The sequence below is a fragment of the Leiobunum rupestre genome, chromosome 6 (genome assembly GCF_980474605.1).
Source record: "Leiobunum rupestre chromosome 6, qqLeiRupe1.1.hap1, whole genome shotgun sequence".
Lineage (NCBI taxonomy): Eukaryota > Metazoa > Arthropoda > Arachnida > Opiliones > Sclerosomatidae > Leiobunum > Leiobunum rupestre.
Window position 1 is genome coordinate 53,150,052 of NC_143389.1, and position 12,231 is coordinate 53,162,282.

Genomic DNA, 12,231 nt, shown 5'->3' on the forward strand with positions numbered 1-12,231 from the left:
ACGTGAGCAGAAGGTCAACGTGTTAAATAATACACAAAGGTTTTTCTGATTATAACAATTTACGTGCGTAATAAAATCAATGTAACCGATAAATCCAAAGTATATGCAAGTCAGTGTGAATTATTAAAATAGAAATATAAATTCAAAATTTTTAAATCACAATATTACCCCAATGGACGCTTCAATAAAAGATACTCGGTTAAGTCGGTTTTTACTCCCCTCTCCAAATTCATCTGGGAAGGAACTATTTCCGGTCGGTTGGTTAAACGGTTAGAATGGCTAGCCAAAATTTCATATTTAAGCCAATTGGAGACGCGTTTTTGTTTACGGTTTTTGCCCTCATGAGAATTTTGCGTCAGATAAGAAATGCGTCGGCTCGCGTGTATAAGGAACTTACTAATGTTAATTTTCGATAATATATTTTAAGGTAAAATATATAATGTTACTAAATCTAAGTATAAGAAGATAATATTATTATTATTATCATCCTCTTATGGTATAAATAATTAAAATTATACGGAATATTTTTATATTACCGGGCAATTTTAAGGCTTCTCATGGAGGCAGAGTTAATTCATTTCGTATAAAATTATCTTTCGGAAAAACATGAAAACTAATTCATATAGAACTAAACGTATTACTTTTGCAGTACGGTATGCAACAAGTGTTTTCTTTCAACCAGGTAACCTTTTTTGGCTTGTTAACGCTTAGCAAAAAAACCCATGTTATGTTCGAGAAAAGTTTACAGCTTTCTAATATTTCAACAAGCACTATATAAATAGTAACTTATGAGTCGGAAATATTACTTCTTGGCAATTTCTGGGAAGATGTTTTATTTAAGCGCCTATTAGTTACTTCCTGACAACAAACACAAGGAGAACGCAGCTAGCTTTTAAACACGACACCCTAACGAAGGGTTGTGTACGAATTTCATTGGACGAGCGTCACGAGCCTTTACGCTGAACGTTTTACGGGTGGGTGGGCAGACAATTTCCGAATTTTCCCCTTCCGACGGCAGCAGGCGCAAAAGCGTCTAGCCAATGAAAAACGCTCACAAGAAAATCCACGACTTTTGACGGGTTGCGTTCTCCTTGTGTGGGGTGTTGTGTTTGTTGCTCCTAGCTGACATCCTTTATCTAAATTTAAAACTTGAACAAATGTTCAGTAGCCTACCTATGTCCGTATGATTATTCGCAAAATGTACCATGTCGTCGGCGTAGAGTAAGCACCCCAGCTTAAAGTTCGAGTGAGGTCCATGCATTTCCGCTCCAACGTTCGCTTGTCGGATTTCAACTGCAAGATCATCCCGATAAAGAACAAAGAGCATAGGCGAGAGCGGGCAGCCCTGTCATAAGCCCAAATGACTCTCGACCCTTCCTGTGGTAATACCGTCCAGGCTCTAGGTATAGTGGCAGTGGGTATACAATCTAGAGATGTCACGTACTATTTCAGCTGGGAGACCTTTTGATAACAGACTTTTCCAAAGGAGGGACCTATCAACGCTGTCATACGCCTTTTTTAAGTCCAAAAATGACACTTCCAAGGGTGTATTCATTTTAAACGACAGCTCTATCAAACTTGTGAAAACGAAAAGGTGATCCGTAATCCTCCTATCCCGACGAAAGCCCGCTTGTTCCTCATTATCCTCGACACATACGCTAAGCTTGTCTTTGAGCAACATGGAGTACAACTTGTACATCACTGAGGCCTCCGCTCATGCCTTTATATAGAAAAGTCGTTTGCCACGCACACGGTATATCTTGATCAGCCCGAATGGCGTTGAAAATGTTACAGAGAGCCGTTTTAGCAGTTGGACCAACAGGCTTCAGAACCTCAGAATACAACCAGTCAAGGCCAGCAGCTTTTCCAGTTTTCAAACGAGCTATGACATCGGTCACATCTTTGTAGGAAAACTTGGAGAGCAACTTAACAGTAGCTGAAACGTGAGTTGCAGTGCCCCCACCAGGTTCATTAGGAGCCGCGCACTTGTCAGACCGCATAGCACCAGGCACCGGAAATTTGTCACCACAGTCTGTTACTATGGAGGTAGTTAGTTCTTCCTCTATATCACGCATATATTCAACTATTTGGCTCGCTATCGCAGATTTCTCGGCCAGAAGAACCCCAGATTTCGAAGAGATACGCGTGGGACGTTTGGTTTCATGCTTTCGAGCCCGTCTCAGTTTCTTTAGGTACTTCCAAAACTTACGACCCTTATGTTTTGCTGCTTGTTCAATTTCTTTCGCTACTTTTGAGGGATGGTTTTTGATTTTCATGGCAATCACTGTTTTAGCTTTCAATTTAGCTTCCTGGTAAGCAAACCACTTTTGTTTAACAATAACAACGTCTTCCTTATCACGGATAGATAGCCGATGCCGCTTACTAGCATCACTACGATCAGAGATCACCCGCGCTACCTCATAGTCCCACCAGCGTTTAGGAGTAAAGACATTCTTTAAAAAGTTAGTCGTTGTTTTCTTCAATATAGTCATTTCCATCACCTCACTAACAGCCGCAACAAAATCCTCGTAAGTGTGCAAACCACTCTCCGCCCTCACTTCCAATGCTTTAGTGAAATTTTCTAGACCAATACCATCATCAAAATTTCAGAATAATTTCCGCTCCACTGGGCCTGGCTACATTTTCGCAAGCGTATTAGCCGAAGATGTAGTAAAGTCAAATTCCAAAAATAAATACAGCATTATGGTCACTACTAACACCTTTCATATTGCACTCGTCAACATCCATCCGAATGAGGTTATCTAGGATGTCCTCAGAGAGTTGAACAAAGTCAACAGTAGATACTGAACTCGGGCCATGCCAGGAAGATTGACCCTGACACTTATCGGACAAGTTCGCTATAGTCCTTCGCCAAGCTAGTTTTAGTCTGTTCCAGGAGCACAGTACATGGTCCCAAGGGTCCTCCTTTAAACCGAGTAGAGATTCCAGGGGTTTTCCTTTATTAGTGACCCTCCAGATGCGAATATCCTCATCTACTTCTGTCTGGGGACATTCTATCAACACATGCCATATATTTTCCTTGTCTGCCCCACATAGTTTGCATACCGGACTATATGGGCCGAGTTCGGCCTGCCTTTCTCCAGTCAGCAGCGACCCTGTCCTAGCTTGGAAAAGGAGCCCACTGCTATAGCTGTTGTTATAGCAGTTCTCTACACGGGGTTTGCTTTTTATGGCACGCCATCCTGGTCAAAATTAAGTTGAAATATAGGGTGATGGTTTGGAAATATAAGGTGATCTTTTGGAAATATAGGGTGATGGTTTGGAAATATAGGGTGATGGTTTGGAAATATAGGGTGATCCTTTTTGAATATATAGGGTTATCTTTGGGAAATGGTGACCTTTTGGAAATATAGGGTGATCCTTTTTGAATATATAGGGTTATCTTTGGGAAATATAGGGTGATCTTTTGGAAAATAGACCCTCGTCCATTATAGACCTATCTTTTCTCGAAACACTAGGAGGGTCGCATTCCCTGATTTCATGATAAGTGAGCGGTAGCACTGCAAATAATAGTTTTAAAGCAAAAGCGAGAGATGGCGATATTTCCAAAACATCAACTTATATTTCCAAAACATCACCCTATATTTCCAAAACATCAACTTATATTTCCAAAACATCACCCTATATTTCCAAAACATCACCCTATATTTCCAAACCAAAACCCTATATTTCCAAACCATCACCCTATATTTCAACTTAATTTTGACCAGGATGGCGTGCCATAGATAACGTTTCAGATTTGAAGCTAAATTTTTGTCCCGCGACAACCAGATTTTATTCCCAACCCCCATACAGAAAGAAACTTCTCTTATTGGATAATATTTCCCGCCAAAATCCATGTCTCTTTTTGCGTTCTTTGTTTAGCGTGATAAACTCAAAAGTCAAAACCGCGGTAAAGGAAACAGAAACGAGAATTTTATATTATAAGTTTAAACTTCTATTTATAAAAAAATAAATAACATGTCGGTAAGTGTTAAAGTTTCTTTAAAACTAATCTAGAGCATTTTAAATTAACTTTTATCTTCAACTTTTATTAGGAATCAGGGAATGATGTGAGGAGCCCTGGTGAATCACGTTCTATAGGTTCTAGACGAGATCCCCTAACATCAAGTCCTGGGAGAGATTTACCGGCGTTTGAAGATGAATCTGAGTTAATAGCTGCCAATGAAGAAGAACAGGTTGAAGAAGATGGGGAAGAACTTTTTGGAGATAATATGGAAGAGTTAGTACTATTTATATCAAAATTAACGTTTATTTCAGTGATTTAAGCTTTGCTTCTACTTTCCAGTGATTATCGTCCTATTCCAGCTCTGGATCGTTATGACCCAAATGTCTTGGATGAATCGGAGTATAGCGCTCTCTCTGAGGGTGACAGACAAGCTGCTGAAGAACAGATGCGACGCAGAGACAGGGCTGATGGAAGGACTGTGGGTAGAATGAGAAGAGGCCTGCTCTATGGTAATACATTTGAAACTTGCACATAAGATTACTTCATGAACATTTTCTGTTTCCTGAAAACTGTTAGATGAGTCTGATGAAGAAGAGGGCAGACCTAGAAGGAGGAGAAGATTAGCTGAACAAGCTGCAGAGGGTGTCATTCCTGAAGAAGATGAAGAAGTACTGAATATTTATCATCCAAAATTCTAAAAGAGGGGGTGTTTCACTGACTGTATTTATTTTTCAAATAATGAAAATTTGTTGTAGATGATTGAAAGTATCGAAAACTTGGAAGATATGCGAGGGCATACTGTTAAAGAGTGGGTTACGATGTTGGGACCAAAAACCGAAATCTACAATAGGTTCAAGAATTTCTTGAGAACATATGTTGATCCTAAAGGCCATAATTTATATAAGGAAAAAATAAGGCACATGTGTGAAGGTATATTTGTCCTAAAATTCTTCCCTGATATTATAACGAAAAACATTTCTTATTTTTCAGAAAATAAGCAAAGTTTCGAGGTTGATTACAATATGTTGGCATCGGAGGAACAAGTTTTGGCTTATTTCTTGCCAGAAGCTCCCACTGAAATGTTAAAAATATTTGACCAAGCGGCTAAAGACATGGTTCTTAGTATTTTCCCCCAATACGATCGTATTACAAAGGAAATTCACGTTAGAATCTCTGATTTGCCTTTAGTGGAAGAAATTCGAAGTTTACGGTAACTATCTCTGTGACAATCTCTTTAAGTTTCAAAATTGAAAGTTTTCTCCATTAGACAACTTCATCTTAATCAACTGATTCGAACTGCCGGAGTGGTTACTTCAACAACGGGAATTCTTCCTCAATTATCAATCGTTAAGTTTGACTGTAACAAGTGTAACTACGTCTTGGGTCCTTATGTACAAAGCCATAACCAAGAGGTCAAGCCTGGAAATTGTCCAGAGTGTCAAAGTACTGGACCATTTAGCATTAACATGGAGCTAGTATGTTATTTGAGCCTTTAGAGAAAAAAATGTGTGTTAAAACTTATTTTGAATTTAGACCATCTACCAAAATTATCAAAGAATTTCAATTCAAGAAAGTCCCGGCAAAGTAGCGGCTGGTCGACTACCTCGATCAAAAGACGTTATACTTGTCAGTGATTTGTGCGATTCTTGCAGACCTGGAGATGAAATTGTATTATAAATTATAATTTTTGAAAGAAAAACCAAACTTTTAGAACATTTTAACATTTTTTAAGGACCTTACTGGAGTTTACATGAATAGTTACGATAGCTCCTTGAATATAATGCATGGTTTCCCGATTTTTGCTACAGTCATAATGGGAAATCATGTAATTCGCAAAGATGACAAATTAGCAACCCAAAATTTGACAGATGACGATATAAAAGCGATCGTTGCCCTTTCCAAGGATGATAGAATTGGGGAAAGGGTAAATATATATTGTAGTAAAGCGTAATTTTCTTTGTCTAAGTGATATTTAACGTTTGTAGATAGTAGCGAGTATCGCCCCTTCCATATTTGGTCACAACGGTATCAAAAGAGCCATTGCTTTATCGCTGTTTGGTGGAGAATCAAAAAATCCTGGTCAAAAACACAGAATTAGAGGAGATATCAATATTTTGCTCTGTGGTGATCCTGGAGCTGCCAAATCACAGTTTCTTAAATATGTGGAGAAGATAGCTCCGCGAGCAGTTTTCACAACAGGTCAAGGCGCTTCTGCTGTTGGTCTGACAGCTTACGTCCAAAGGAGCCCCATCACCCGCGAATGGACGCTCGAAGCTGGTGCTTTGGTACTGGCTGATAAGGGAATCTGTTTAATTGATGAATTTGACAAAATGAACGATGCAGATAGAACCAGTATTCACGAAGCTATGGAGCAGCAGAGTATATCCATTTCCAAAGCTGGTATAGTCACTTCCCTCCAAGCCAGATGGTAATTATCCCACAAGCTCTGGTCGAAGTTGAACTTCAATGACTTTTCTATTTGTTACAGCGCCGTAATCGCCGCTGCCAATCCAATTGGTGGGAGATACGATCCTTCTGTAACATTTGCAGATAATGTTGATTTAACTGGTTAGTTAGTTGTCTTGAAAATAACCCCAATTTTTTTGTTCCATGTGAAACTAAAGTTGGTTTTAATGCTTAGAACCTCTTATCAGTCGTTTTGACATACTCTGCGTCGTTCGAGATCAAGTAGATGCTGTGGCGGATGAAAGATTGGCCCGGTTTGTTGTTCAAAGTCATATTAGGCATCATCCTGCAAATGTTACTGAAGAAGGGATGCCAGTAACTGAAGAGGTTAAAAATATTATTATTAGTAAAACTTAATTATCAGAAGTTAAAATTCCGCATTATATCTGATAGGAAGACCCAGATATGCAAGGAGCTGAGAAAATTCCACAGGATTTATTAAGAAAATATATTTTATATGCTAAAGACAGAATTCATCCGAAACTTCACAATATGGATCAGGATAAAATTGCCAAAATGTACAGTGACCTGCGACGTGAGTCATTGGCAACTGGAAGCGTTCCTATCACTGTAATAATACGAAAACAAATTAACATACTTACCGGACTTACTAAAGTCAAACTGATTTTAAAGGTTCGTCATATTGAATCTATGATACGCATTTCGGAAGCGAATGCACGCATGCATCTCAGAGATTATGTCTCTGAAGACGATGTGAACATGGCAACTAGGGTGTCTTTGGAAAGTTTCATCGATACACAGAAATTCAGCGTTATGAAGGCGATGAGGAAGACATTTTCTCGGTATCTGGCCTACAAGAGGGATAACAACGAGCTCTTGCTCTTTATTTTGAAACAATTGGTTCACGAGCAAGGCGCTTACCTTCGAAGTAGATTTGGTGAAGTTGAAACCATTGAAATAGCAGAAAAAGATTTAGCAGATAAAGTAATTTACAATTTAGTACAATAATATTAAGTGCTTTCATTAATTTAAATTCTATTGCACAATTTTAGGGGCGTCAAATTAATATTCAAAGCCTCAGTTCCTTTTTTGGCAGCGATATTTTCAAGGCCCACAATTTCCGATATGATGCGAGAAAGAAACTGGTCATACAAAACTTGTAGTTGAATTTCTGGCTCATTTTGTACAGTTTTTTTTATTATGCCTGTTAATTTTAGTTCTTTTTGTAATAAAAACCATGTTATCTTCTATGACACAAAAAATTTATTTTTTTTATAACGTGACACAAAAAACATTGAAGATCTGTACATAGAGATTGTTTCTTATGGTAACAAATGGGTGGAAATTTATTTAACTATTTTAATTTTCATCCCTTCTTTAATTAAGATTAGCTTCTTAAATAGTAAGAATTTTAGCAATAGCATTTCCCCGCAATTAATTTTAAGTATTGGCAGTGTGCACTCTCGTGACAAGATCTTTTGCAAGAACTTGACTCTTATCTTTCACGATAACACTGGTTAGCTAAACTAAACATTTTTTATATATAGATTGAATAATTTAAGATATTTAAAGATATTTCATCATCCCTTATGCAATGTAGTTGATCAATCAACTATTTAGTAACGAATAAGTTAAAAATCTACAAAAAATCCTAAAAACTAAAAATTTTCAATCTATTTAAATATTTAAGTTTTATATCTTTTTCATCCTGAACATGAAATATTTTACACCATAAACCTTTTCTGACGTAAGCTTTAAAATATTTTAGAAGGGACGAAGTTATTCTCGAATTTTTGAATCACTTTTCATCGCTATAAACAAATTTTACACAGAGATCATAAATAATGACCAGAAAAACAAGGCAGTAAGCGTTGCTTTGACGAACAAAGTTTTTACACCGTAACTGCCTCTTTTTAAATTTCACTCCATAATTATGCAGGGGCTAATTGATAATATGCACACAAACACAAAATAGCTCCGCAAGTATTTCAATTTGTAAAATGTTTTTTCTTAGCTTTTTTTCCTATACATTATATACCAGTAATTATAATTAGGATTTCTTTATATATAAATTTTTTTTTTTAGAAGAGTTCATGATTCTCTAGTATTTCGCGTTGTTTTTTGTCTCATTTAAAAACAAAATTGGAATGCACTATTTTGTACAAATTAATAAAATACATGGTTAAAAATAAATGCTGAAACTGCGAGTTTAGGTTGGGCATTCATTTTTCTGTACAAAGAGACGATTTACGGATCAGGATTCTACTTTATAAGCTTTGTTTATTCCAAACTCGGATGCGAATGTATTTTAAAAACCGTAGCATACTTTTTAAATCCTTTATAACCAAATGTACATAGTATTAGTTTTTATACAGAGAGCATTGTAATATTACATTCGATCCTAACCTTGCTTGGTCCTTCCATTTTTAGGATCTAATTTAAAGAGTTTTTTCCACACGCAAGCACAAATTTATTCATAGTTGGTCTAAAAAACTTTACGCAGCTAATGTAGCATTCACATTGAGGTTTTTTTCCTTATATTATCTATTTTAATCTATTATATTTTAAAAGCCCAGTGAAATTTTTTTGATAAACTGTGTTTAAAATTTGTTAAAGGTTTTTTTTTGTTTCCCCTTGGGCTAACAGGTTGTCAAAAAATGATCACAAGAGTGTATTTTTGAGTTTAATCCAAATGTGTATGTATAATTTATTTTAGTAGCTGTGCTTATTGATGTTTTCTTTTACCAAATCTAGAAAAAGAAAATTAAAAAATTCGCTAAAGGAGAAGGGCGAAAGCAAATAATCGCGTGGGGGGGAGGGATTATGAAATAAAAACTGCATGGCTAAAATAAAATAAAATTTGCTAGGGGTTTTGTGTTAAGGTATTATAAGAAGCTTTGGTTGTTTTTTTTTTAACTTGAAGTTAAAACGCAAGTTCTTGGTTGAATAAAAATTGTTTCTTATAAATTAAAGCGCACAAATTTATCATGCCACAGATTCGCTAGCACCTTTTGAAGGTAAAACTGCGTGTCCATTATTTTGGACGTGCCCGTTTGTCACCATACCTCCTTGGCTGCTGCAAAATGACGTGTCCGCATTGTTTCCACCTGGAGTTGTCTTTTCAGAACTGCATGGGTTGTTGGCAATACTTTCCAGTGCACGATACAAAAATAAGAAATCATCCTTCGAAATGTAAAAAGGGTTCATTGTCAAAAATAATTTAAAAAATAAGAAACAGTATATCAAAAGACAAAAACAGACGTAAAGTTCAAAATTAAGGGAATGAAAAATAAGATAAATATCTTGTTGTTTTAACTAAGGTCTTGCATTTAAAAATAGTCCTCGAGTAATGGTAAGCAAAAAATTCGGTATTCAACATGATTGTTTCCTTGTCGAATAAATGGGGAACATAGAATCTCCAATAACTAGATTGTGTAAAGACTTTTAAACAATGCGAATGCCACACACGCAAATTTTCAACTTTTCTACCCAATATAACAGTACACAAAATAAGGTTTAGAATGAAAAACGAAGGAGACTAGTTAAAAAAAAATGGGAAACTTTACTTTCAAACTAAGATTAAACACCCAAAATGTAATCTTAAAAAAGCCCATATGTGTTTTTTTTTAATTAAAGTATAGTAAAGGGAGAAATATTATCAAATATTTGTAGGTACCTGACTTCTCCAAATACCGGGTCTTCTTATATGGTAGAGTTTGGCACAAACATAAACATCCGCACTATTCTCGAATTCCAACTGCTTATAGAGGGTTGTTAAACAACAGAAGGTAGCTGCTTCCGTACCCCCATTCCTTTAAAAAAATAACCATTTCCAAGCAATTTAATATCACAGAAAAAACAATAGACAAAACCTTCTCAGAACATTGTACTTCTGAGAAGAAAAACTTAAGTTATGGCGAAAACAGAAAAAACACACAACAAAGTTACAAAGGAGGATTGTTAAAGTTGAAAGAATCCTTACTTTTGGGTTTTTAGTTCTAAATGATAAAAAGAGAAAAGAGAGGAAAGTGTTTAAAAATTTTGAATTATTTATAAACCTGTCAATAACAATCATGGGGCCGTTCTGATATTCGAGATGCCACTCTTGGACTAGCTGCACAAGTTCAAAGACGCTGGGCAAGGGAGACGAGCAGGACTCCGGCCAGCCGGCGCACTGCATCAAACGACAAGTTAACTCGTAATCATCTTGCGTGCTTTGTAAAATGAAATCCCTCGTCACAAAATTTCCTTGCATCTTCTCTTCCGATAATTTTAGCTTAAACGTCCCATAATCACTTTCTTCACCCGAATCTGGCCAAAACTGCGGAAATTCCTAATTGAATGTAAAAAAAAATAATAAATAAGATGAAATAACAAGTAGCTTAGGAAAATAATAATTACTTTTTCTATGATGGGTGATAATAAAACCACTGTTTGCGAATTATGGTCCCAAACCATTTGCCAAAAATCAGCGATCGTTTCAAACACAGGGTGTTGAGTGAGAATGAACTCGCGGAGCTTGTTAAAACCCTGTATTTAAACGAATGTAATTATCAAATAATTCCTTGGTAATTTTTTTACAAAATTTACATGTAAGAATGTGGCATTTATGTAGTCAGATCCATCAGTGCCAGGCTTGGGAGTTATGTGAACACGGTGGGACTCAATGGGAATTAAATTAAGGGTGCGATTCTTGCTTTTGTTGCACGGTTTCAAAGCCGAAACGACATTGAAATCTTTTGCTTTGAAGCAAGTCACTAACTGTAATGACAGAAATCATCAATATACTAAATAAAATAAAACACCCAAAAAAATTTATTGATACCCTAAATTGTTTCTCCAAAAGTGACCAGGATTTGGAAACTGGTTTTTCATTCTCCGTCAACGCTATATCATTTGACTCAGCGTGTTGCAACATTTGAAGGTACCTAGTCACGAAAGCTCTCTCAACTTCAGTGTCTCCACTCTCTATTGCTTCCAATAATGCATCGTGTATGAAAATATATTGCTCCTGAAATGACCAAATGACTTAAAAATAAATATCACTATAACGAAAAAATATAAGACTAGTAAAATTTTACTTCAGTCTGAACGAGATAATTCCTTTGTTGGCGTATATGCCTGAGGAAACCGAATACGTTTACACTTTGCCTATGTTTAATCTGTTTGAGCATCGCATCTAAAACAATGTAAGTTCCTGTCCTTCCCACTCCCGCACTGCAGTGAACGATAATGGGTCCACCATTAAGAGGATTAGCCGCTGCAGACTTCCGTACGAAGCTTAGGACGGGAAGGGAATGCTCTGGTACCCCGTGATCTGGCCAGTTTGTGTAATGGTACTGGTAGATAGTTCTTTCAGAAGCTTGCTTCTATTTTAAAATTTTAAAATATTCAGTTCAAAAATAACTTTAAATATATGATATGCTGGATATTATCTAATCACCTTTTTCAATTTAACATTTCTAATGACAAACGTTCGTAGCGTATACGTTGCCATGGTTAACTCCTGAACCATTTTAACCTGTACTATCCCGTACGTTTCCGCACCTTCTTTCGGCCAATACATATCGCACTTTCTCTGTTAGAAAAATCAATATCATCCGATTTCATTTCATATCAATTAAATAGTGTTAATCTAAAAGCAACATTCGCTATCTTTTAACAATTAAAAATCTGAAAAAGCCATCATGCAAGGGTTGGTTGATTTAAGGATATTTTACGATCTCATGCTCAGCTCTAGAAAATGAAACCAACAAAATGCCTCTTTATAACTAATTAAAAATAATGACGCAGTTTCTACAGTAGTAAAAACCAAAGTCCAACAAAATGGGATT

At 36.4% G+C, this 12,231-nt stretch overlaps 2 protein-coding genes across 13 annotated transcripts in view; one reads left to right on the top strand and one right to left on the bottom strand.

Moving 5' to 3' along the window:
• The first annotated feature begins 1,490 nt into the window (after positions 1 to 1,490).
• Mcm2 (DNA replication licensing factor Mcm2) lies at positions 1,491 to 7,650 on the top strand. Of its 2 annotated transcripts, XM_090179755.1 has the most exons (16): positions 1,491 to 1,943; positions 3,886 to 3,987; positions 4,059 to 4,243; positions 4,310 to 4,479; positions 4,547 to 4,638; positions 4,726 to 4,900; positions 4,961 to 5,180; positions 5,238 to 5,445; positions 5,504 to 5,638; positions 5,703 to 5,894; positions 5,956 to 6,398; positions 6,459 to 6,538; positions 6,612 to 6,763; positions 6,830 to 7,006; positions 7,070 to 7,381; positions 7,450 to 7,650. In XM_090179755.1, the coding sequence occupies exons 2-16, from the start codon at positions 3,982 to 3,984 to the stop codon at positions 7,558 to 7,560; spliced, it is 2,658 nt and encodes an 885-aa protein (XP_090035881.1). In that variant the 5' UTR covers positions 1,491 to 1,943; positions 3,886 to 3,981; the 3' UTR covers positions 7,561 to 7,650. The 2 variants fall into 2 exon arrangements, with proteins under 2 accessions (XP_090035881.1, XP_090035880.1); XM_090179754.1 differs by lacking the exon at positions 1,491 to 1,943 and having other exon boundaries at positions 3,360 to 3,987.
• A 1,019-nt stretch (positions 7,651 to 8,669) lies between these two features.
• Positions 8,670 to 12,231, bottom strand: part of LOC149941509 (putative receptor-type tyrosine-protein phosphatase mosPTP-1) — a 130,137-nt gene continuing 126,575 nt past the window's right edge. For 9 of the 11 annotated variants that reach the window (XM_090179768.1, XM_090179767.1, XM_090179761.1 and 6 more), the window contains 8 exons: positions 11,841 to 11,975; positions 11,479 to 11,766; positions 11,223 to 11,408; positions 10,988 to 11,158; positions 10,799 to 10,927; positions 10,456 to 10,730; positions 10,074 to 10,209; positions 9,155 to 9,580 (listed from right to left, as the gene is read on the bottom strand). In XM_090179768.1, the coding sequence (XP_090035894.1) occupies positions 9,383 to 9,580; positions 10,074 to 10,209; positions 10,456 to 10,730; positions 10,799 to 10,927; positions 10,988 to 11,158; positions 11,223 to 11,408; positions 11,479 to 11,766; positions 11,841 to 11,975 (1,518 nt within the window). In that variant the 3' untranslated portion in view covers positions 9,155 to 9,382. The other 2 variants (XM_090179764.1, XM_090179759.1) reach the window with 2 other exon arrangements.

What these genes read in the sequence shown, in the direction of transcription:
- Mcm2 (XM_090179755.1), top strand. An exon ending in GAGAAGAGGCCTGCTCTATG is followed by an intron (nt 4,480 to 4,546) that starts GTAATACATTTG and finishes GAAAACTGTTAG; the next exon opens with ATGAGTCTGATGAAGAAGAG. An exon ending in GAAGAAATTCGAAGTTTACG is followed by an intron (nt 5,181 to 5,237) that starts GTAACTATCTCT and finishes TTTCTCCATTAG; the next exon opens with ACAACTTCATCTTAATCAAC.